Raw genomic sequence first — 24457 nt, forward strand, 5'->3', positions numbered from 1 at the left:
ATGGGGGTTTGCAGTGATAAAGGATATCACCTGGTTGATGTTGGGTCTCAGTTAATATGGGAGTTGGTGTGCAGGGTTGTTATGGGGATAGCAGTGATTAGGGATATCCTGTGGATGATGTTGGGTCTCTATTAATATGGGAGTTGGTGTGTAGGGTAGTTATTGGGGTTAGCAGTGACAAGGGATATCCCGTGGATGATGTTTGGTCTCTATTAATATGGGAGTTGGTGTGTAGGGTTGTTATTGGGGTTAGCAGTGATAAGGGATATCACGTGGTTGATGTTGGGTCTCTATTAATATGGTCTGGAAGGGCTTGGTGTTGGGCATAGCAATAAATAGGACGGCAGGATGTTGCAGTTAGCAATGATAAGGAATATCAGGGGGCAAGTGTTTTAAATCTAACAGCAATGTTCTAAATTCAAGAAGGCTGCCAAGAATTACAAAATTAAAGTCAATATTTACAATTCTCTGTACAGTCGCAATTGGTGAGCAATGGTTTTGTATGATGGCTAATAATGACGAAAAACACACAACTATACTCAAAATATACAAACTACGCTCGAGACATTTAATTAACTTTTCCTGATGAATGACAGTCTAATGCAGTGACACCAATTCATACATATATAACCTGCAGATATAGTCACTACTACTACCCTAGGTTAGATGTACAGATGTATGTTGCTGTTATGCAAACAGGCTGCTTGTTTGTTGACTGCAGTGTGACGGTGACAGTAAGTCAATGTAACCTTTGCTTCTTGCCTAACAAGTCACTCTAGACCGAACGTTATCTCACTGGTACAAAACACAAAGTTTATCTTCATGTTTTGCTTTCATTTTGCTGAGAACTATGATCGTCTCTTTTCCCGTTACATTGTGTAAACCATGTAGTGACCAGACAGGAGGTTTCAAATGCCAGCAATGCTTTGTAGACCATCTGTTGTTGGGATAAATAACATTTGTCATTGTATCGTTCTCAGAAAAGGTTGTTTGCAATACATTTACAGTTATTTCCCACAAGAGCTGAATACTAACTTATCGGCGAGAGCCTACAAACAACTTTAAATGTTTTACTGGTACCTTTTTGAGAATGTTTCTCATCAATGCCAAACGAGCAACAGTAATATCAAGCCCATTTGAGGGGGTTACTCCAGACACCATAAAAAAAAAAAAATTCTCAAACCTAAAATATTCTTTATGCACACTATTTAGGTAACACCCAGTTCCCCCTGAAAAAAAAAATTAGGACTGAGATCTGAATCATTCCCATTATATAAATTGCCCTTAAAAGTGGAACTTTCAACAATATTAAGCATGACATTAGGATTTACATAAATCTAAGGTACAGGAATGTGAAAAAACCTTGTAATGTGCTCTAGCGATCTGTTCAAGGTCAGAAGATCTTGGACTATCCTAAGCTGAAAATTTTAGTTTTCTGTACTCATGTATTATCAAAATTTGTTGTGCACCATGACAAAAAGATGGCTGCCGTGATTAATCCAAGTAAAATAAAACAACCGCTGGTTTTGCAAAACCAATACATAAACGCAATCACATAAAAAAAAAAAAAAAAAAAAAAAGGGTCAATCTTTGTTGGACCACTTGAGATGGATTAACCTATAAACAACATGGAACCATAGATACAACCTAGCTTTTGTCAATGGGTCAGGCTGGTGGTTGTGGTGAACACATTAGGCCCCTTAACACCAAGTGAGCATTTTTTTAAAAAAAAATTTAAACGTCACAGCCTACTTGAGTATTGTTGTTGACTGTGCATCTCCTTATGGCTGCAGTCTAGTTACTTCTAATGACAACTTCCAGCAGGATCAAGATTCATACCACAAAGCACGTATCTCACTCTGCTTCCACATATTTGACAATGAGCTCAGTGTACTTTGAAGGCCACCCTAATCACCAGCTCTCAATCCAATAGAGGTAACCTGGGGAGGTGGTGGAACAACAGATTCACAGCATGACTGAGAAGACAACAAACACAACAACAATTGTGTGATGTTATGTCAACATAGATCAAAAAATAAAATAAAGGTTGTTTTGCTGGCAAAGAAGGGGATCAGACCTAGTGTTGGGGTTGTATAAAATATAAATTAGAAGTGTATAAAATAAATTGGATGCAAAGTATGTGCATGATGTCTTATATAGAAACATAGAATGTGACGGCAGATAAGAACCATTCGGCCCATCTAGTCTGCCCAATTTTCTAAATACTTTCATTAGTCCCTGGCCGTATCTTATAATTAGGATGGCTTTATGCCTATCCCACGCATGCTTAAACTCCTTCATTGTGTTAACTTCTACCACTTCAAAGGTAATGGATTTTTAGTATTTATGTTTTGACAACTGTTTATTTTCGTTATGACAACTGTTTATTTCAAAATACACAATTGAAAAATTTTGAAAATACAGAAGACTAAATGAATTAGAATATGTGTAAAATACAAATAACTCACATGTAAGTCATTCCATAAGACTGCAATAAAAAAAAAAAAACCACCAAAATGCTCCAGTAATCCACTTTAAAATGTCAATGTATGTTATTTGCACAACTAAATACAAGTTTGCGTAAATACATGTGGTTTCAAAGATAAAGCAAGCAACATGTCCTTGGATGGTTTTGTGTGAATCAAATAACACCAGCAAATTGTTCTTTGTGTGAGTTTACCAGAAAGACAAAAACAAATCACAGAGTGATATCTGTTTAGTCCTGCAATTCTGTTGGCATAGGTTTGGTGTGAAAATGTATAAATGAACTTGAGTACACAATTCCTGTTTGAAGGAAAGTAGATGATTCGAAAGTAGTTCTAAAAAAATATTAAATAATAATATATATATATATATTTTTTTAAATAAAAAAAAAAATATATATATATATATATATGTTGCAATATCGCCATCATGTGGTGAAATTCAGTATTTCAAGAGCTGGAAATAATAATAGACGAGCAAAATATTTCTTCCATGTAAAATATAATAAAATATAGTTCTGATCTTCAGTTCTGTTTCATAAAGATTTCATCAGTACAACTATTATTTCTCTTTATTAAGTGGTTACATGTTATGCAGAAAGGAAGGGCTTTTTAAAAATCATTACATGTAATCACACTTCTAAATGCTAGATGAGCTTGGCACGCAGTCATTAGGCTTGAGCACTTGTTTTTGGAGAAAAGTAAATTCATTTAAAATCTGGATCATTCTTTAATTAGTAACATACACGAATGGATAAATGATGTTTAACATAAAATTCACAAACAAACTGCTTAATGGCCAAAAATGTATTCCAGCAATTAGTTTTTTCATGTCGCGTTAAGTTAATTAGAAGAAGGGAGCATGGATTGTGTTAGTTACACTTAAAAAAAGAAATTAACCGTCAGTGAAACGGACCGCCACGTTATCACACAATTCTCTGAGCTGTGGCATGGGGGGGACCCAGTAAAGGTATCCTCAGTCACAACATTAATTGTCAATTGGTGAAAGGATAAAGGAATACTCCAAGCACCATAACTACCACAGGGCTCGGAGGTAGCGATAACTGGTGCAGCTAGGAGTACGCAAGAGAAAATAAACAAGACATTGGTATCTGTGTCTTGTGCTTTTATTAGTCAGTGTTTATTGTTACTATTCATCTGTAAAATCTGGCAGATGACGTATTTTACATTCTTTATTTTTGGTGAGCATAAAGATAAAATACAATTCACAAAGTGCAACATGCACCGCAATTAACAATTAGGCATGAAGGAGGGGTGCCACTTAATGAACAGTGCTCAATTATAAGCGTAATACAGTTGTGTACTCAAGTACATATAAAAATGGATAAGGAAAACAAGTAATAATAACAGAGATAGTCCAAAAATATGCTGCGACTGTGGGTTGTGGTAAGACAATAATAAAACTAGATCGTGACCTGTCGAACTGTGTTAACATAGGGAGTTTGGCAATCAGCTGAGAGTTAGCCGCTTAGCTCAATAAAGTTCCAAGTAAGAGGCCTTATACAGAGTATGGAAAAAGGACTTTAGAGCAGTGAGTAATTAGACTATGGGGGGTGTGCTACATGACCCAGACCAGGAGGGGGGCATGGGGGATACCTAATTCAAACATAAACAGCTTTTTGTATATACCTGGAGTAGGCAAAGAATCGGACCAAAAATAAAAATAATTTTTTTTAATAATTAATAAAACTAAGAGATAAAACAGGTGTTCAACAAAAAAGTTCTATATCACGGTTTAAGTGGGCTGGGTCCCCGGTCTAGTCTACGTCTCTTTGAGGAATTGGATTGCAGTGCTTTTCTCAGCCAGTATCCACCGCTACGCGCAGGGTGAAAGAAACGACTCTAGACACATCCCAGGAGTGGCTAGCCCCAGCCCGAGTGTCGGTGGCTGGAGTGAGGCCCAATGCTTGCAGGAAGGCATTGGATCCGACTGGAAGGGTAAGGTGGCAAGGGTGATCATCCCTGAGGGCCGTCAGTGAACGGAAGGACCCCATTTGCATGGGATGTTTGCTGATCTAAGGGTATTCATGACCTGTGTGAAGGACCTTCTCCGAACCAGGGTGGCTCGACAGAGATCCTGTAGGAACAGCAGCTGTGTATTTTCAAACTGGTAGGGTGTTTTGCCCCGCATATCCTCCAGAACCACCATCCTATCCTGGTACAGGGGAAAGCAAACCAGTACATCCTGGGGGACCTTAGATAAAGCCCTAGTAGATTTACACTGTCGGAAGCAATTGTCGATTTGGAAAGCTTTGGCTTGGCGTTAAGTAAGAGGGTATTCAGGAGGCGCCTGATAACGTGTGGCAGTTCTTGCCCGTCAATTGTTTCAGCGATGTCCCAGTATGGCCTGATGGGAGGTCTAAAGTCAGTGTACCTGCTCTTAGGTGTTTGCTTGCCTCTGTGTTTTGGAGGCCACCGTCGCCTGTACTCTGGCAGTGACTACTGGAATTTCTTCTCTGATGACACACAGGTCTGCGTTAAAGAGTGCCCTGATATTTTGCAGTAGGGGTTTAAAATCTCCCTTGTTTACTGGGGCAGTGAGGTCTTCCTCTGGCAGTTATGCGTTGAGGCCCTCTGTGCTATGGATTGCATCAAGAGCGTCCAAAATTTCTTCCTCTTAGGAGGACAGGCAGGGGTCCTCATTCCATTACCCCATCACACCATACTTTACTGTTGGCACAATGCAATGAAGCAGGTAATGTTCTCTTGGCATTTGCCAATCCCAGGCTCACCCATCAGACTGCCAAACAGAGAAATGTGATTCGATATTCCACAGAACACATTTCCACTGCTCCAGAGGACAGTTGTGGAATGCTTTATACCACTCAATCACATGCTTGACATTGTACTTGGTGATGTGAGGCTTGCACAGCTGGTCGGCCACGGAAATCTATTACATGAATCTCAACATGCAGTTTTTGTGCGGATATGAATGGCAGATGAAGTTTAGAACCCTTCAGCTTTGGAATCAGCAGAGCGTTGGTGACTTTTACGCAACAGGTGCCTCAGCACTCAGTCACCCTGCTCTATGACTTTACGTGGCATTCCGCTTTGTGGTTGAGTTGCTGCTGTTCCTAAACGATTCCACTTTCCAATAATCCCACTTACAGTTAAACGTAAAATATCTAGCAGGGATGCAATTTCATGAAAGGTGTTACCACAATACAATACTTGAATTCATTGAGCTCTTCAGAACAACCCATTTTTTTCGCCAATGTTTGTAAATGCAGACTGCATGGCTAGGTACTTGATTTTATACACATGTGGCAATGGATCAGATTGAAAAACCTAAAATTAATAATTAACAGGTGTGTCCCAATATTCTCGTCCATATAGTGTATATATTGGCAAGCATTATCTAATCCATGTATGGTTCATTGAGTCTCATACGCAGTTTAGTTACAAAATTATGTTGCGTTATCAGCACAAACCTCAATCTACCTTTCTTGTTTGTTTGTTTTTTTAAACTGTTACATCTGCTAGCAAATCCCCTAGTACAACGTATATACAGATGTTTTTTTTTTTCCTCTCTCTGTGTTAAAATAAATTTCTTCCCACCAGGACAGCTACACTTTAAAAACTCAGGAACAACAGGGATTATATTCAAATTAACTATAAACGAAATAAAACTGTATACTCACTTGTATAGTACAGGCCTGTCCTGTAGAGCATCCATTGCCTGAGACAGTATAGGAGAAATGTCACAAGATTCTTGTGTGAGTGTTCTGCATTCATCTGTCAATAAAAGCAAATTTATTAAGTCTAAAAATTTTGGAGGAAACAACAGCCAAGTCTGACTAACTAACACGAGTCCCAGAAGTGTATCTGAGAGTTATAGAAAAACTAGAGAATATAGATTTTCTGCAAATAAACTAAATTCTTTACAATTTTCCCCCTATAAAGTATTAACCAGTTTAATGTACACTCTAGCAATGACGATATCTAATAGGAGTTAAAGGACCACTACAATGCCAGGAAAGCAAACTTGTTTTCCTGGCACTATAGGGTCTTTGGGTCAACACCCACCCTCATGTCCCCCTTCCTGCCGGGCTGAAGGGAGAGGAAGGGGTTAAACACTTCCTCCTTCTGACGTTATCGGCTGAATGCGCATGCGCTGCAAGAGCCGCGCGCGCAGTCAGTCAGTCCATAGGAAAGCATTCTCAATGCTTGTGTAGAGCAAAAAACGGGGCGCAAGAGAATACTGACAACGGGTAAGCAGCTGAAATAGCCTGCCCTCCGGTGGGTCCCTGCTCAGATCTCAAGTTGGTTTTAGTTCATCTTGTGCCATTACAGAGAGAACATCTCTGAAAACATATCAGACTGGTCCCACCCATACGGGCAGTCCAGATCTGAAATGCAAGCAACCCCAAACGATTGTTTCAGCCTTGTTAGGCATCATCAGTGAGGCATAGCTGATATCTCTCTAGGCACCGTGAGCAAAGGGTCCACGTCTGGATTACCCTTTACCCTTTAAACTTGTGGAGAGCAAAAAACGGGGCGCAAGAGAATACTAAGAACGGGCAGCAGCTGAAATAGCCTGCCATTCGGTGGGTCCCCGCTCAGATCTCAAGCTGGTTTTAGCTCATCTTGTGCCATTACAGAGAGAACATCTCTGAAACATATCAGACTGGTCCCACCCATACGGGCAATCCAGATCTGAAATGCCAGCAAGTTCCCTCTGCACAAGAGATACATCAACCCCAAACGATTGTTTCAGCCTTGTTAGGCATCATCAGTGATAAAAAATTATATACAAGCAAAAGAAAGGCGCTATACAATTACAGTGATAGTGAACAAAAAATATTTTTCTTTAACAAGTGAAGCAATGTTCTTAATTATAAAGCTGCACCTTGAGGTGAGAAATAGCTCAAAACACCACTAAGTATACAGTCCAAAAATAAGGTGTGCTATACCTTTAAAACACTTGGTACGTGTAAAACATAGAATATCATTCCATATGATATATCTATATTATCAAGTGCATGTGCAATGTGCAACACGTGAGAATATATATATAAAAGATACACACTTACAAATGGCTGGAAAATGCAACAATGGCACTGGTTACCCCTCGGGGTGATATATAAAAAAAGCAAGCACAAGAAAGAAAAAACATAGGATAGTATGTAATAAAATGTATAGAATAAAATAAGGATGAATAACACTCACAATGGTAGAGCAGTAAAAATCTACTCTAACTATGCTGGCATAAGTCCTCTTATCTCAGGACTTAGAGACCTTTTCAGAATCAGGACAGCGGCTGGATCCTTCAGAAATTATTTTATTTGTAGATACACATAAAACTAGAAAAGCTACAATTTCTGGGGAAATTGTGTGAAGTGTTCTTGCCTCCACCAGCAGTCTACAACTGGAGTGCGCTGAGTAACTGTTATTATTTATTTATATAGCACATTTAATTGCAACGTTGTTGCCCAAAGTGCTTCACAGTTACATTAAAACATACATTTATCACAGACTCTCAGTGCACCCGGTTATATTGCCCTACGGACTCTCGGATTAATCCCCTCTATAACTTTTCACGCTGAGAAGGACAATCTCCACGGGACTCTCACATTAAGTATTGCTCCAATGTTTTGCTTGACGCAACTATTCCTAATTTCTGCTTGATTTCAATATGCCATCTCATACTGAAGCAATTATTTCTAATCTTTGCATAATATCATTATGTCTCCTCACACTCACTGGTTGTGTCCCTAGACAGCCTGCTACTGGCCATCCCCTTGTTAATTAGCCTGCATGTCTGGCAACCTATTATTAATATGTGTTCCTCTATGAATATAAAGTGCAACAATTTTATAATATGCCTGATTAGTCTGGCATGCTCATTATTAACCATAAGCATGTCAATGCCATGTTTTATTACTTACTAAAATCTATAATCTACTGTAACTGTGATGGCAAAACTGTTTTAAACATATTTGCTGGTTTATACACAGCAGTGAAATATTAGACTAATATATATAGTTCTGCCTGCAACAATAACCCTAGACAAACATAACATGTAAACTTCAGATATGCCTAACCTTATACTTTTTATGTGTTACACACTCCTAGTCATCGCTATGGTTATTCCTGTGTCAATAGTTAAATCAGAAACATATCATTACACTAAGCCACCCCTGTTAACCTTTAAAAACTGTGGCTCTACTATGGTTCAACAACAAAAGCTCAGCGTAAAGAATGTGAGCCATGTTTAAAACCATCGTCTATTGCCTAGTGCCAACCGTTAATAACAGGTCACTAACATTCTCAACGTATAAGCTGTCTTTCCCAACGATGCAAAGCTGTATACATATTAGCCTCGTCACATACACGTTTTAACCTTGCTTGCTAAACTTTAATTTAATGGTGTTTAATAGCTTGTTATCCTTTTGTTATGTATAAAAAAAAAATGTGCTGTCTCAACTGCCACACTTGAAATGTTTTGAAAAATGCCTGCAGATGCTATCGTGGCTTTGCATGCTTGTTGTCACTTTTCGCACAAATAAAATAAAGAATTAAAAAAAAAAAAAAAAAAAACATTTATAAAAACATTAGCAGGTGTACAAAAGGCCCTGTCTATGACATCACTTGCTGCTCCAGCCTGGCACAGGTCAGAGTATTTTGGCGGTTGCCATCTTCAAACAGTCGGATTTTAAAAACTATAATTCCTACAGTGAAGAGCTTTATATTGTGAGAATCACAAGACCCAGACCTACAGTTTGATGCATAGTATGTCTCTGAAGTATTAAACATGAAGGCACAGTCGCAGTTTAGAAATTGCCCTTCATGTTTGAGCTGGCTAGAGTGAAGTTTCAATGAATGTCAATGGACGGCGTGAGTTGCAAACAAATGGTCATATTGTAAAAACTATCAGGACTATGGCTTAGCCGTGGACATTTCTAGTGGCAGCAGGGATAGCTGAACGTTTTGATATAAGATTTGTGTAGGTGGGCTTGAAAATGAGGGAGTGGAGGCAGTTTAGAAATCATGTCTTGATTTTTCAGCTTTTGCCAGCTCCCACTCTAGTTTTGAACATTTTGCCATTCATTCCTATGGGACCAATTTCGCCACAAGAACGACGATATTCCGTGAACCATTCGGCGAAACGTTCCACAAAATAATAGCAATCCAATCGGGAACAATCCGCACGTTTCGGTATGTTTCTGTCTATGTAGTGTAAAAACTGTGGGAGGAGTTAGGGTGGTCAATTTGGCTATAATAAGAATAATAATAATATATATGTGAGATAACATTAAGTGGTCTTGCTACGCAAGAACACTTAATGATATATATGTGAGATAACATTAAGCTGTCTTGCTATGCAAGAACACTTAATGATATATATGTGAGATAACATTAAGTGGTCTTGCTATGCAAGAACACTTAATAATCACACAAAGTGATTAGGCTCTTTTCACCCGTGCAGGAGATATCTCCAAAGTGCGATCGCAAAGTATTTGGCTGAAATCCACCGATTTTCAGACTGAGCCACCGCAGGCAGATAGTTCCGGGTTTCGGAGCGATCACATGGTTACGTCGTGCGTGATGACGCGTTAAGCCCAATCGGCTTCCTCAGATCACGTACTGGATCCTGCTGCCCTATTGTTTATATGCCGGCCTCTCTGGGCGTGATGTATTAAAATAGACAATGTTCATTGGACATAGTTTAAAACCTCAAAGTGAATAAATCAGTTCAAAGTCCGATCATTATACAAGGGCATATCACCTAAACATGTTATTCAAATGGAGGGAAACATTATATAGTACTAATAATTGCATACTTTTTGTATAAGTACTATTCAAATTAAAATTATATATTTTAGTTAGACCTTTAACATATACCAAGACTACTCAAATTTTCATTTTTATAAACATTAATAATTGCACATTAAAGGTATACTAAAAAACATCCTACCAACTATTGTACCAGCAATATAAAAACCCACATCCTACTTAATGGAATAAAAAACAAAACAGTTACTACAGAATAATAGTAAATATATACAATTCATAAAACCATCTATAAAAAATGTAAAAGATCAAATTCAATATTAAGACCCTTTGGTTCCAGAGTTCCCAACTTGTGGACCCATTTCATCTCCTCTCTACCTATGTGCTGCCCAACTTGTGGATCCATTTCATCTCCTCTCTAACTATGTCGAATACTTGCGACCCGTTTTTTGCTCTCCATAAGTTTAAAGGGTAATCCAGACGTGGACCCCTTGCTCACGGTGCCTAGAGAGATATAAGCTATGCCTCACTGATTATGCCTAACAAGGCTGAAACGATCGTCTGGGGTTGCTGTATCTCTCGTGCAGAGGGAATTAGCTGGCATTTCGGATCTGGACTGCCTGTATGGGAGGGACCAGACTGATATGTTTCAGAGATGTTCTCTCTGTAATGGCACAAGCTGAGCTAAAACCAGCTTGAGAACTGAGCGACAACTCACTGAAGGGCAGGCTATTTCAGCTGCTGCCTGTTCTCAGTATTCTCTTGAGACCAGTTTTTTATTCTCAATGCTTTCCTATGGACGCTGGCGTCTTCTCAATGTAAATCACAGTGAGAAGCACGGAAGCGCCTCTAGCGGCTGTCAATGAGACAGCCACTAGAGGCTGGATTAACCCATATGTAAACATAGCAGTTTCTCTGAATCTGCTATGTTTACAGCTGCAGGGTTAACCCTAGATGGACCTGGCACCCAGACCACTTAATTAAGCTGAAGTGGTCTGGGTGCCTATAGTGGTCCTTTAAGAGTTGAGCTACCATTGCTGTATATTAAGTTTATGAAAATTGATTTTAAATGATTTTCCCAGATAACTGTGACTTTAAGAGATACAGTAAGATAAAATTAAAATCAGAACATACTTTGAGCCCATCGGTAAAGTCTTTCATAAGAGGTCTCTTGGAGAAGTGCCATCTGCTCCATAATTTCAAGCCTGAAAAGAAGAAAATTATCTTCATTATTAGGATTTCTCTAACCACCACTCTCCTATACTGTCCTATAATAATTCCTTTATTCTCCCCATCAAAACATGCTATGGTTATGCTCAACATCCTTCATCCATGTCAATGACAGTTGTTGAATGACAAGATAGAAGTCTAAAAATGTTAAAACCCGAAATCTTTACTCACTGTAAATTCTTTTTTTCTTAATATGGTGGCAGTACGTACATATGGGTTGTGCTTACTAATTGGGACAAGCATCTGCAAGATAGGAATTAAGAAAAGTCCCTCTACCCTTTACCCTATAAAGGGCTTCCCACAGCAAAGCCACCTCAGAGGTAGCAAGAATAAACACCCAAGCCCTATATCGCAAGCAAGGTTTGTAATTCAGAGGGAGGGAGATTTGTACTGCCACCATATTAAGAAAAAAAGTATTTGCGGTGAGTAAAAATTTCAGTTTTTTTCTGACATATGGTGGCAGTATGTATGGGATATAGCAAGATCCCCAATCGGGTGGGCCTTACGCCTCAACAGCTTGTAGTACCTTATGCCCCAACGCAATTTTAGAGGAAGAAAGTACCTCTAGCCTGAAATGCCTGACAAAGGTACTAAAAGATGACCAAGAAGCAGCCTTGTCGATTTCTTTGGGTGAAGCAAGTGCTTTCTCTGCCCATGACGTGGCCATTGCTTTTGCGGAATGTGCTTTGACAGAAACTGGCATAGCAAAACTACTGAAGCGCAAGCCATCTTGATAGACCAAACAACGAGAAATAGAATTACGAAAGGCTTCATTCTCAATAAACTTTCCTTAGAAGATGACAAGCAGGTGATTTGGTTCACTGTATTTGGCTGATCTTGATAGGTAGACCTGTAATGCCCTTTTTAACCTCTAGTATATGCCATCTTTGTTCCAGCGGGAAAGTTGGATTGTTGTAGAAGGATGTTAGAAAGATGAGCTGATAAACGGCTCTAAAGGATAACTCTGGAAGAATGTAATGTTTATGACGTAACACTACTTTACCCTGACGGAATATACTAAATTCTGCTGAAGAAGATAAAGCCTGAAGCTCGCCTATTCTCTTGGCAGAGGTAATAGCAACTAAGAATGCTGTTGCAGCTTTAGAATCTTAAAAAGGAACCACCTCCAAAGTCCATGGGGACCTGAAGGATTGAAGAAAGATCCCAGAAGGAAAACATAACTTACTGGGTGGCCTAAGAAGCCAATTGCGTAAAAGAAACTTCCAGCTAGCATATACAAAGACCAATCCATTCCCAGAAAGAACTTAGGGAATACAATTTGGTATTAAAGTGGAAACACACAACCTGTGGAAATCGCGTGAAAAAAGTGTAAATCTGAACCAACGGACAAATGAACTAGAAGACAATGATGTTCCTTACAGTAATGTAGAAACTCTACCCAACTCCTTATGTAAAAGCTAGAGGTGGAATGACTAGTAGATTAGACGCAACAATTGGATTATGCCTTATGAAGACTCAGAAGATGAAGGATCCACCATGCAGTTGCTCTGCCGTCAATATGAACCTATTAAACACTTCCAGCCGCCCATCCTGTCTTCTAAAAAAGTGTTTTTGAGATAGGGAGATCCCAAAAGGTCTTGGGGTCAGTCTATAGGAGAAATGTCCTGTATAGGGAGGCAAACCTGGGAATCTTAAATGTTCTCCCTCCTTGCCATAAGGTCTATCCGGGCCCTCCAAATTTCCCTTTAGAATAGGGAGCATCATAGGATCTATAGACATTCTCTTGATCCCACTCCCTCGTGCTGGCGTTGTAGGTGATGACATTGTCGATACCCAATAAGTTGAATGGAGCGAGGACCTCTCAGAGATCCTGAGCCCAGTACACAGTTTGGTACATAGTTGAAACAGACTTTGCCACTGGCACCACCCTGTCTGTCGACGTGAGAAAAACAGTGTTGTGGTCTGACTGCATCCTAATAAGTCTCTCCATTAATCAAGATCTGAATTGGCGAGTGGAGTAAAGAACTGCCTTACGAGCTCTGAAATTAGTTGACTCATGAAAAGAGTCTAGGAGATACAAATCCAAGACCTCCACACTTTTGACCCAGAGAAATTTCCACTGCAGCTGCCATATTTTAGATTTTGCCCAGTTGAAGTATATTTTGCTTTATTAGAAAGTGGACCTTTTCTTTTTAGTGCGGTCAGATGCAGAGATAACGTATTAGGGCTAGCCTGAACACCAGAAAACCAGTGTTTACTGGAGGAAGATGAAATAACTTTTATAGTCCCTGTGTCCAACCGTGATCCTGTAGCATTCTGCTAGCTATCTGAACATACTTAATGGGCAACCGTACCGATTAGTGTTATAGGAGCAAGAACCTATTAATAATTCCAGGGCAGAAGACCGTCCAAAGGGGAGTGTTTGTACTGCAATGAATTCTCTTCAATCCGCTTCTTGAGGGACCGCAATACGGATATGTGGGTATATATCTCTGTGATCTATATACACCATGCAATTCCCTTTCTGCAGAATCAGAGTTACAGAAGCATCAGTTTCGTTTCTGAACCTCAGGAGATGAACCAAATAATTTAAATTCAAACCCGGTCTAAAGGAACGATCCGGCTTTGATATCCAGGAGATTCCTGAGGAACTTAATGAACTTCGTGGTTCACTAGAACCATATCTCCAACTCCTTGTATTCAACAGGGACCAGATGTTCGGAAGAATTATAAATGAAACGAGGAATAATGGATTGGGCAGACTCGTAAAGAGCAAGCGGTGCTCTCTTTACTAGATAAAGAAACAAGTGATTGCAAGTAGATTCCCCTTAAAAGCCAGGGAAGATGCATCCTGGGAATGTTAAGTGACTCCACTTAATGGTACTCAATACATGTACCTCAAAGGAATGAAAGGCTGAGCCAACCCTGCTGGGAAATTGAACCAGTGACTTCCAAGGGTTGAACCAAGCATTAGCCCACTGAGCTATCTACACTTGAATTTCCTGAATATAAATGCAGGATTCTGCCTCCAAACATCTTGGCATCAGAAACGACTACCCATGTTGGACCTAGTTCTACCACCAGGTAAAAACGACTTGTCTTGAGGCAGAGCTTTTTCGTTTTTGACATAGGTTATAAGATACTCATTTTCCTAATGGGAGTAAACAGAGGACCGAAAAGGACGCTGATCCACAGTCCAAGCCTAAGCCACAAGGACACAAGGGCAACAGAAGACCAACCCATGACTTTAGCCGTCAATTTCAAAATGTATTAGTCATGTTCATCACAACAATATGTGGCAATCACAAATACAGCAGTAAACTTAAAAGCTGGCCTTCTTGACCACAGAGTATTTAAAGCAGCTATTTCACCTACGGGATTAGGTAAAAGAAATGCAGAACTTTCTGGCCTTCCAGTGTATCTTGGGGATGTAACCATTACCCCATTTGATGGTAAACATATTAAACGCCGGGCAATAAAGGCTCGTTACACAGAGAGATTTCCCATTTTCTGCATATAAGAAAGACAAGAGGTCTGAGGAACAGAGCACCCTCATAGAAGTTGAGCAGATTATCCTGCCCCATGACCGATTCACTTCCAATGAACCTTCTTAGTACATCAGGTGGGAACCAACTCCACACAATATGATGAACCAGATATGTCTCAATAAGAGGTAGACAAATATACGCCAGAAGCCACATTAGATGTAGCCGAAGGCCTTCTCTTCTACCTGCCTCTCTGGACCATCTCAGGCACAGCAGCTGATAAACTATTTGATTTTCCATAAGAATCCCAAGATAGGGCTTGATAATCTAGACATCAGGCTAGGAATGACAGCATAGTCTTTGCTTAAATTTTACCAAATAAATTGCCACACCTTGGTTACAATTATATACCACAGTACGATAGGAAGGGGAGTAGCATGGTGTAACCCTGTTTTATACCCTGTTTTATTGCCTGGTTACTGGATTTATAACATTGTTGCAGTTGAACTCTCAGTACAATACCCTGCATTTCACCCAAACATACGAATTTTGAAACGAACCAGCTATGTTAATCTGTTCGTATAACCGAACAATTTGTCGAACGAGAGACCACCCAAGCCAGTCGTGTGCAGTCAATTGACTCATTGACTCTGTGCCACACCGCAACTTCAACGTTCTAAGTAGTTCATTCGGTGGCCTTCGATTCATATGCACGAACTCGTGATAATCCATGCAAAGGAGGCGGCGTTCGGTAAAAACACTAAAGCGGCACATGACCACCAAACTCACGAACACTTATTTGAATGGTTGTTCAACATTTTATAACATATGAAAGGGACAGGCCGCACCAGCTGAATGCATGGAGCTGAAGTTGACGAAGATACCGAAGTTGTCGAAGTGACTGGCATCGGACAAAGGACCACGTGACGGCGGCTATTTTAACGTCGAACACCGCCGACCCTTACCATCGCCTCCACTTCGACACTTCGACTAAAGCCGAAGTTACCGAAGTCGTCGAAGTGACCAGCATTGGACAAAGAACCACGTGGCGGCAGCCATTTTAACGTCGAACACCGCCGACCCTTACCATCGCCTCCGCTTCGACTAAAGTCGAAGTACCGGCAACACTTCGAACGGGACTTAGCCGTTTTTTATGCAGGAAATTGACTGACCGCACAGCCCAAATCCATGGAACTGTTTTGGGCAAGAAAATGTGCTTGCGGTCGGTCATAAAAGGACTTCCGTGTAACTTTTTATCTACTGGAGGGATTTGTATGATTTTTGAGAATGTTTATGTTTAAAGTATGCTGAGTCTGAATATGTATGGAGATTGGATGTATGGTTTTAGAGTTATGAAAGTTGGGTAAAAAGTATGTTTTAACTGTATGTATAATTGGGTTTCCTCTCAGGATAAGGGGAGGGAATATGTGGGATGTAACTGTGATATGATTGGTTATTTTATCCCTCCCTGTGGGCGGTCCTGTATTTGCAACAACTGTAATAAAAGCCAGACTGGGTGTGCTAGCACCTCAGATCATCTTGGATCTTCATGAAGTTTCGGCTCATGTTTGGGGGATTGGAGAACTACACTCTGGGGATTGCTATAATCCCTATACTCCCCAGGGTATAAATCACTAAGCTCTGCTAAGAGCTTGTTTTTGTTCCTGCTCTCTGGAATTCGGAGAGGTCCACCTACTGGAAGCTGGACCCTGGTCTTGGGCCCAGAGTGGGTGTAGACAGTGAGACCCCAACCAAGCTGCTGCGTTTCGTGGGGTCTGCAGTGGTTATGGTGTCGGGCAGAGTGCTTGGAGTCCTCGGAAAGCACTAGGAGCATCCGTCAGCGGAGGGTACCCGGTCGGGGTGCCAGCGGTTCCGTGACAGTCCCCTAATTATGTCCTATCGGAATATATATGTTTTATGGGAATTGGATGTGTGTTTGTGATTTTTCTGAAAATGTGCAAAAAGTTACATTTTTTTGTTTAGAGATAATTGAGTTGATACAGTAATTAACTCAATTATCTCCTAAGCAGAGGGGAGGAATTTTATGTAATGAATGGGAGTGTTTAAAATTGTGATTGTACACCATTGGCTGTTGAACTCTATTTTTCGGTGCCCCACAAGGTCCACCTGGGTGGTAACCTTGCAGGAAAAGTTGCATAAAAGGCCAGCTTGGCCCATTAAAATCTCTGATCTGCTTAACCCATAATACGTAGCCTTGTATCGTGTTTGTAGGGAACCTACTTCACAGCTAATCACTAGCTCTTGTAAGAGTTCTGCTATTCCTTCACTACTAGTTCGGCTGATGGGACATCTGGAGAATACTGCAGCACAGCTTCTCTCAAGGGAAAATGATGTCTCCAACGGCATACACCCCTCTGATACACAGGGTGGCCGTTACACATAGATACCACAAGAAAAGCATGTTTATGGAAGAGGCATGCCAAGGTGCATATACAGACCATTAAGCAAAACTCCAAATCTTCTATTCCAATCAGAACAGATTTTCAAAGTAAAGATTAGGTAATCTTACCTTGAAAACCTGAGCCGTGTGGGGAGCTGGTGACATGGGGAACCCTTCTGACAAGCATCTTGCTGCCAGAGGGAACTGCACAGCGATCCGCAATTGGCCGTTTCCAGGAAGTTTCGGTTTGCGCATGCGCAATAGCGCAATAGGAACTTTGGTGGAACGCAACACCACCCGGGCGAGCATTCCACCGCTGTGCACAGACGCAAGGCCTGCCATGTACTCACTGCGTCCTCGGGCCACGCTTTCTTTCCAACGCCAGTACCTACTCGGCATACAAAGATCCTGGTGTTGAAGCTCCGTACCTCCGCGGAAGGAGTCTGGCCGCTCAGCCTGCCATCTGGACAGCTATCGGGCCGCATACCCCAGGCATCAACCTGTGTGCCTCACCTCCAACAGATGCCTGATACGTCCTGTGCAGAGACAAGGAAGAACTGAGGTGGGTTTGCCAGGGGAAGCCCTTTATAGGGTAAAGGGGGAGGGACTTTTCTTAATTCCTATCTTGTAGATGCTTGTCTCAATTAGGAAGCACAATCCATACGTACGTACGTACGTACTGCCACATGTCAGAAAAAAATATATTTTTTAAATTACGCAATATGATGAAAAGAGCAGCTTCTGTAAGATACGATGACAGAGCTGTTGGAACAGAGAAAAGATTAAGAAACAGCTATGTGCAGAAGAGATGGGACAAAGAGTTGCAACCAAGATATGATGAAGACAGCAGTTATAGAAGGTCACACAGATGGAAACAGCAGTTTATGAACAGATTGTGGAAGCTTGTGAACATGCAGATTATATCAATGAAACATTCAAAGGAGGAGAACTTTTAAATGGAGTAGTTCTAAAAAAGGAAACAGAATATCACTTATGAAAGGAAAGAAGACTGCATTATCAGGCATGGGCTAAGAAGGGATGAGTCAGTTCTTGAAGTAGAAGAAATGTTGGGAGCATCAAGGGGTGGAGAAAAAGATGGGAGAAATTAGGACATATTTAGCAATTATGGAAAGAGAACCATTGAGGAAGCATACAAGAACGGGGGTGATAGTGGTTAGTAAAAGAAATTGAAGATATGGAGAGGCCGTTTGGAAAGAGAAATGCTGAACAGAGCAATTTTATTCCAAAAGAAAGAATTATGGAGTTGGAAGAATTATTCACTGTGTACTGCACTAGAAATTTTGTTTAGATAACAAAATGAATACAAAGTAACTAGTATCTCTGGAATGAAATTTATATATTTTTTTCTTAGTGTAGGCCTGAAATATATATAAATAAACATAACAAACCTTTTCAAAGACCAATCACAGATAAATCGAGCAAGACTTATTTAATACCATGTCATAAGCAGATTATACAGATCACCTGACTTACCCTGCAGTTTGCTGGTTGGTTCGCAGTAGCAGTTTCACATCATTGTGTATTTGTTTAACTCTATCCAATACTTTAAAGAAGTCCTGAAAATAAAATAAAAAGCACGAAACAGAAATTAGCACACAGGCAACAGTGGAACACAATTAAAGACACATCACCGTGTGTAACTTTAGACACATTTAGGCAGGACCCTCTTCTTTTATTGCTCCAGTATGTCAATCATGTTTAGCTAGAGTCAAATGTTTGTCTTGTTTAGCTATTGTACAGCGCTGCAGATTATGTTGGCATTATATAAACAATTGTTATTGTAATTATTATTGCTGTGGAGCTCCGTTATGCACTGAGACACACCAACAATATGGAGCTCGTTGAAGAGAGGGACTTTAACATAGAAAAGAGGGACACGGAGATTTGGGCCCAAAATCTAGACTGTTCCTTCTTAACAGGGACACGTGGACGGTATGTTATAGGTCACCCATGGGTCTTTTTATAATAAATGATAAAGAACCCACACATATTATACACACACTTGTATAACAAGAGCACAGAGAAATATAGGTCACCCACGTGTCTTTATAAAATAAATAATCATTTAGTGGTGATTAGTTCACACACACACAAGTCACTGCAATGTTGACTAGGACTGAAGCATCTAACTGACTTGTGTGTATTCCACTTGACAATGGACTCTTTAAAATAATTACATGAAGATCCAATAACTATATATCTATGTGATTGTTACCTGCTAACAAAAGCGAGCAAATTACTACATTATCATTTGAGTGTTTTCAATGGTAGATATAGGCATAAATAATCAGATACTACCTCTGTTAGTGGTCCTTCCCGACTGCCTCTGAGAATGTTCATTTCATCGGAAGTAAGTTGGAACTTCTCGAGGAAGGCATTTGCAACTTGAGCTCGAATCTCTAATCTCTGACTGTATTAAAAAAAAGAAGGGGGAGTATGAAAAATACAAAAACACATATACACATGCACAATTCATAAAAAAAAAAAGGACAGTGACATAAATTTAGAAACAGAAATGATTATTTCCTAAAGAGGGGACCATTCACAGGCCTGTGCTGCTGATTATACGGAATCTCCCACCACATTTTAGTTTATTTAGAGTTTGCATTCATTTGGATGCCAAGAGCTGAGGCTACTGGAGGCCACTGGTCAATTACAAATGACTGGTCTGCCATGTATGTGTGGGCCCAAGACCCTCTAATACCATTTTATACAGGGGGGATAAAATAGGAGGGGAAATTAATGCTCTTCAGCTTTACATAAAAAAATAAATAAAAAAAATCATACAGAAAACAACACTGGAAGATTGTAGAACAGATACAGAATTAGTTGACAGACAGATGACAGAATGTTGTAGAAAATTTACTTTTAGAGAAATTATTTATAACTTCTGTTATTCAAAGAGGACTTTTAAGGGGCGGAGCCTGACCGGGAAGCTGAGCAGACATGCTTTCTGAGAGCTCCTGAGCCTGATCCGGATTCTTGCCAAAAATCAGGGGTAAAACACCCAACCCAGAACCCATACCTGCTTTACTGTGTACTACAGAGTCTGGGGAACCGGGGGACACCTCGCGAGCCTGAATGCCGGCAGAACTCCCGGAACGGAGACTTGGGGCCTACTCTGCAGAGGGCAGGGGAGAGACGGCCGCTCTCCCGGCCCACCTAAACAAGCGGCTCCCGAAGTATCGGACCTTCCCCCCCCCCCCCTAGGACCGGTGGGGGTTATCCCGGTCCTAACCATCTTGCCTCACAACCCAACTTGGTTTACAAACGACGGCAACAGCCTGAAACAAGCAACAAACGAGCAAACTGCCGGTAGCAAAATGGCGGCTGCGGGCCATGCGACCGACCTTGCACCCTCCCGGCCCCTCCATGAGCGCCTGGAGACCCTGCTCCGACAATTCTGGGCAAAATTGGAGCAGCTGGAGCGGATCCCGGGCAAAACCGCCTTACCACGAAGGGCGGTACGCCCATCCAGACTGGGGGTCACTAGGAGACTTCCTCCAAAACGCCAACCACACCGTGGGAAGGTCACACACCGCCGGCGGTGGATTACCACCAGGACCTTCCACAGCGCCCACAAAGGGAAAAGCCCGGCCCCGAGAGGTAACCGAGCCTGTGGCCACATGGCGACGACCCCACGCACGGTCTGGAGCGGGGGAGAAACTCCCCACCGCACACTCACCCCCTCCTCACCCCCAGCTCTCCGGACAACCACTACCACAAAGCCCAGACAGAGCTATGACCCCGCCGATCGAAGAAGAAAGACCTACAGCCCATGGGGCAGGGCCCCCCTCTCAACCTGGAGCTGCAGGGCCTCAGAAATGCCATGCTGCGACACGCTGACAACAACTCTTCAACGCCTGCAGCTCAGCCTGACTGCCCACATGCCAGATAAGGGAACCGGTACACCAGAGCAGAGAACAGATTATTCAGTGTGGCACGCACTGGGAATTGGCTGAAGGCAGCAAACAAAACCCATCCACACGCCCCTCCTGGTGCCAGGCAAATGGACTGATGTAAGACAAACCTCATGGGCACACTGACCGCCCTTACCGAGCTAGAGACTTATGTGCAGTACTAGAATACAGCCTGCTAATTATCACTTAAATGTGTCATAGCATAACCTATATAAATATAACCAACACTTGAATATTTACTATGCCATAGGTTCAATTTGCAACTAGTATTGTGTACATATGCCACTTGCTGTACCACAGAGTCCACGGTGCAAGTAGCTTCATGTGCTATATATTTTATTTACATAACTTGTTGTCCCTACATTGTCGCCCCACAAACTCTTTTCTAGAAAGTGAATAAGCCTACAAAAGTCAGGGTCAGTTCATGCCACAGATTTTTGTTCTTGTTTTAATCTCAGTTTAGCCTTAACGTTTAAACTCATAGCACTGCAGTAACTGATTGCAGACACTCAGCCTGTTACTAACACGTTTGTTCACTCAACTATACACCATGTAGTCCTCACGACATACCTGTCTAGGCTCATGCGCACACCGACCTCCATATTAATGATGATGCTTTGCCTAGCTTAAAACTAGCCTATACATACATCTAGCGAGGTGCAGCCTCTCTGACCAGTGAATACTAATTCACGCATAAGCAGATAAATTACTAGCATGGGCATGTATAAATGTTTTCCTTTATGTTCATATCATCTCCAGCACATAGTTTAGTTCATCTTAGTAGGCAAGCAAATACTTGTAACGCACGCTGTACTACAGCATACACAGAGGGATATACCATATGAAAATATGCATTTGTCTGCGTATAACATGTTACATGTCCTGTTATTTTAACAACCACGCTTGTATGTTTACATGACGGTTTTGCAAAAAAAAAAAAAAAAACTATGGCGATCTTTCTTTGAGGTGCATTGCACACCATCTTGTTATCATTAACTCATGTTACCCCACAATGCCTCCTCTTTCTCTTTTGTACCCCATAACGCATATGCCATAATAAAAGAAAGATTGACAAAGAGGACTTTTAAAAGGACACTTTTAAAGAGGAACAGTAGGTGGCAGCAGAGAACTATCCATCAAAATGTACTGCATTAATGCAATCCAAGGTAACCTTCACTACAAGTTCCTGAACTAACAGAGTGATACATATTTGTTTACATGCAAAATTCCAGATAACCTTTGTTGTGTGTGTGTGTGTGTGTGTGTGTAGTGTAGTGTAGTGTAGATTTGATTAGCCGTATTAACCCCTTCAGGACGGAGTCAATAGTGCACGTTCTGATCAAAACAAAACGTAACAAAAACTGGAATTTGTGCTATATGTCTGTTCAACCGTAATGCACCCACACTTATTATATATCATTTTGTTCAGGAGAAACAGGGCTTTCATTTCATATAAAATATTTATATATGAAACAATTTATTATGAATAAAATAAAAAAAAAAACTGTGAGAAATTGTAATTTTTTTTTTTTTAATTTGTAGTTCCGCCTCACATTTTAGCTGTAAATGTCATAATACTGTTAGGTTTTACTGCAACAAAATGCACATATTTGTAATCAGCGATGTCTCACAAGTACAACAGGACCCCCCATTAACAGGTTTTATGGTGTTTTGGAAAGTTACAGGGTCAAATATAGAACGTTCCATTTTCAAATTGAAATTTGCCAGATTAGTAATGTTACCTTTGAGACGGTGTGGTAGCCCAGGAATGAAAATTACCCCCATAATGGCATACCATTTGAAAAAGTAGACAACCCAAGGTATTGAACGTGGGGTATGTTTAGTCTTTTTTAGTAGCCACTTAGTCACAAACACTGGCCAAAGTTAGCGTTCATATTTGTTTTTGTGTGAAAAAAGCAAAAAACTAATATTTGGCCAGTGTTTGTGACTAAGTGGCTACTAAAAATGACTGGACATACCCCATTTGCAATACCTTGGGTTGTCTACTTTTGCAAATGGTATGCCATCATGGGGGTAATTCTTATTCCTGGGCTACCATACGGTCTCAAAGGCAACATAACTAATCTGGCAAATTTCAATGTCAAAAAAATGAAATGCAAGCCTTATATGTGACTCTCTAACTTTCCAAAACACCATAAAACCTGTACATGGGGGGTACTGTTATTCTCGGGAGATTTCACTAAACACAAATATTAGTGTTTTAAAACAGTAAAACATATTACAACAATAATATAGTCCATAAAAGTGCCGTTTGTTTGTAAAAAATGCAAAAAACGTCACTTTTACTTAAAATATCATGGTTCTAATACAATTTACCAGTTTTAAACACTAATATTTGAGTTCAGCGAAGTCTCCTGAGTAAAACAGTACCCCCTATATACAGGTTTTATGATGTCTTGGAGAGTTACAGGGTCAAATATAGTGCTTGCGAATTAAATTCTCTGCACTTTCTCCCTGTGTTGTCAGGCATGTCAATCAAATTTTAATTAATCAAATGACATACCCCGTATATACTCGAGTATAAGCCGACCCGAATATAAGCCGAGGCCCCTAATTTTACCCCAAAAAACTGGGAAAACTTATTGACTCGAGTATAAGACTAGGGTGGGAAATGCAGCAGCTACTGGTAAATTTCTAAATAAAATTAGATCCTAAAAAAAATATATTAACTGAATATTTATTTACAGTGTGTGTATATAATGAATGCAGTGTGTATATGAATGCAGTGTGTGTGTATGCAGTGTGTGTATGAGTGCAGTGTGTGTATAATGAATGCAGTGTGTGTATGAGTGCAGTGTGTATGTATGAGTGCAGTGTGTATGTATGAGTGCAGTGTGTGTATGAGTGCAGTGTGTGTATGTGCATGAGTGCAGTGTGTGTATGAATGCAGTGTGTATATAATGAATGCAGTGCAGTGTGTGTATGAGTGCAGTGTGTGTGTATAAGTGCAGTGTGTATGCAGTGTGTGTATAATGAATGCAGTGCAGTGTGTGTATATGAGTGCAGTGTGTATATGAGTGCAGTGTGTATATGAGTGAAGTGTGTATATGAGTGAAGTGTGTATATGAGTGAAGTGTGTATATGAGTGAAGTGTGTATATGAGTGAAGTGTGTGTGAGTGCAGTGTGTGTGAGTACAGTGTGTGTGAGTACAGTGTGTGTGAGTACAGTGTGTGTGAGTA

General features: G+C 40.6%; 1 protein-coding gene across 1 annotated transcript in view; it reads right to left on the reverse strand.

The window, feature by feature from the left end:
* The window catches only part of COG6 (component of oligomeric golgi complex 6), a 96668-nt gene that overhangs the window by 35981 nt on the left and 36230 nt on the right, over nt 1-24457 (reverse strand). The window contains exons 5-8 of the mRNA XM_063444862.1: nt 19635-19746; nt 18810-18892; nt 11373-11443; nt 6146-6239 (exon numbers count right to left, since the gene is read on the reverse strand). Of these exons, the coding sequence (XP_063300932.1) occupies nt 6146-6239; nt 11373-11443; nt 18810-18892; nt 19635-19746 (360 nt within the window). The remainder of the gene's footprint in view (nt 1-6145; nt 6240-11372; nt 11444-18809; nt 18893-19634; nt 19747-24457) is intronic.

The sequence above is a fragment of the Pelobates fuscus genome, chromosome 1, assembly GCF_036172605.1.
Source record: "Pelobates fuscus isolate aPelFus1 chromosome 1, aPelFus1.pri, whole genome shotgun sequence".
In the NCBI taxonomy this organism is placed as follows: Eukaryota; Metazoa; Chordata; class Amphibia; order Anura; family Pelobatidae; genus Pelobates; species Pelobates fuscus.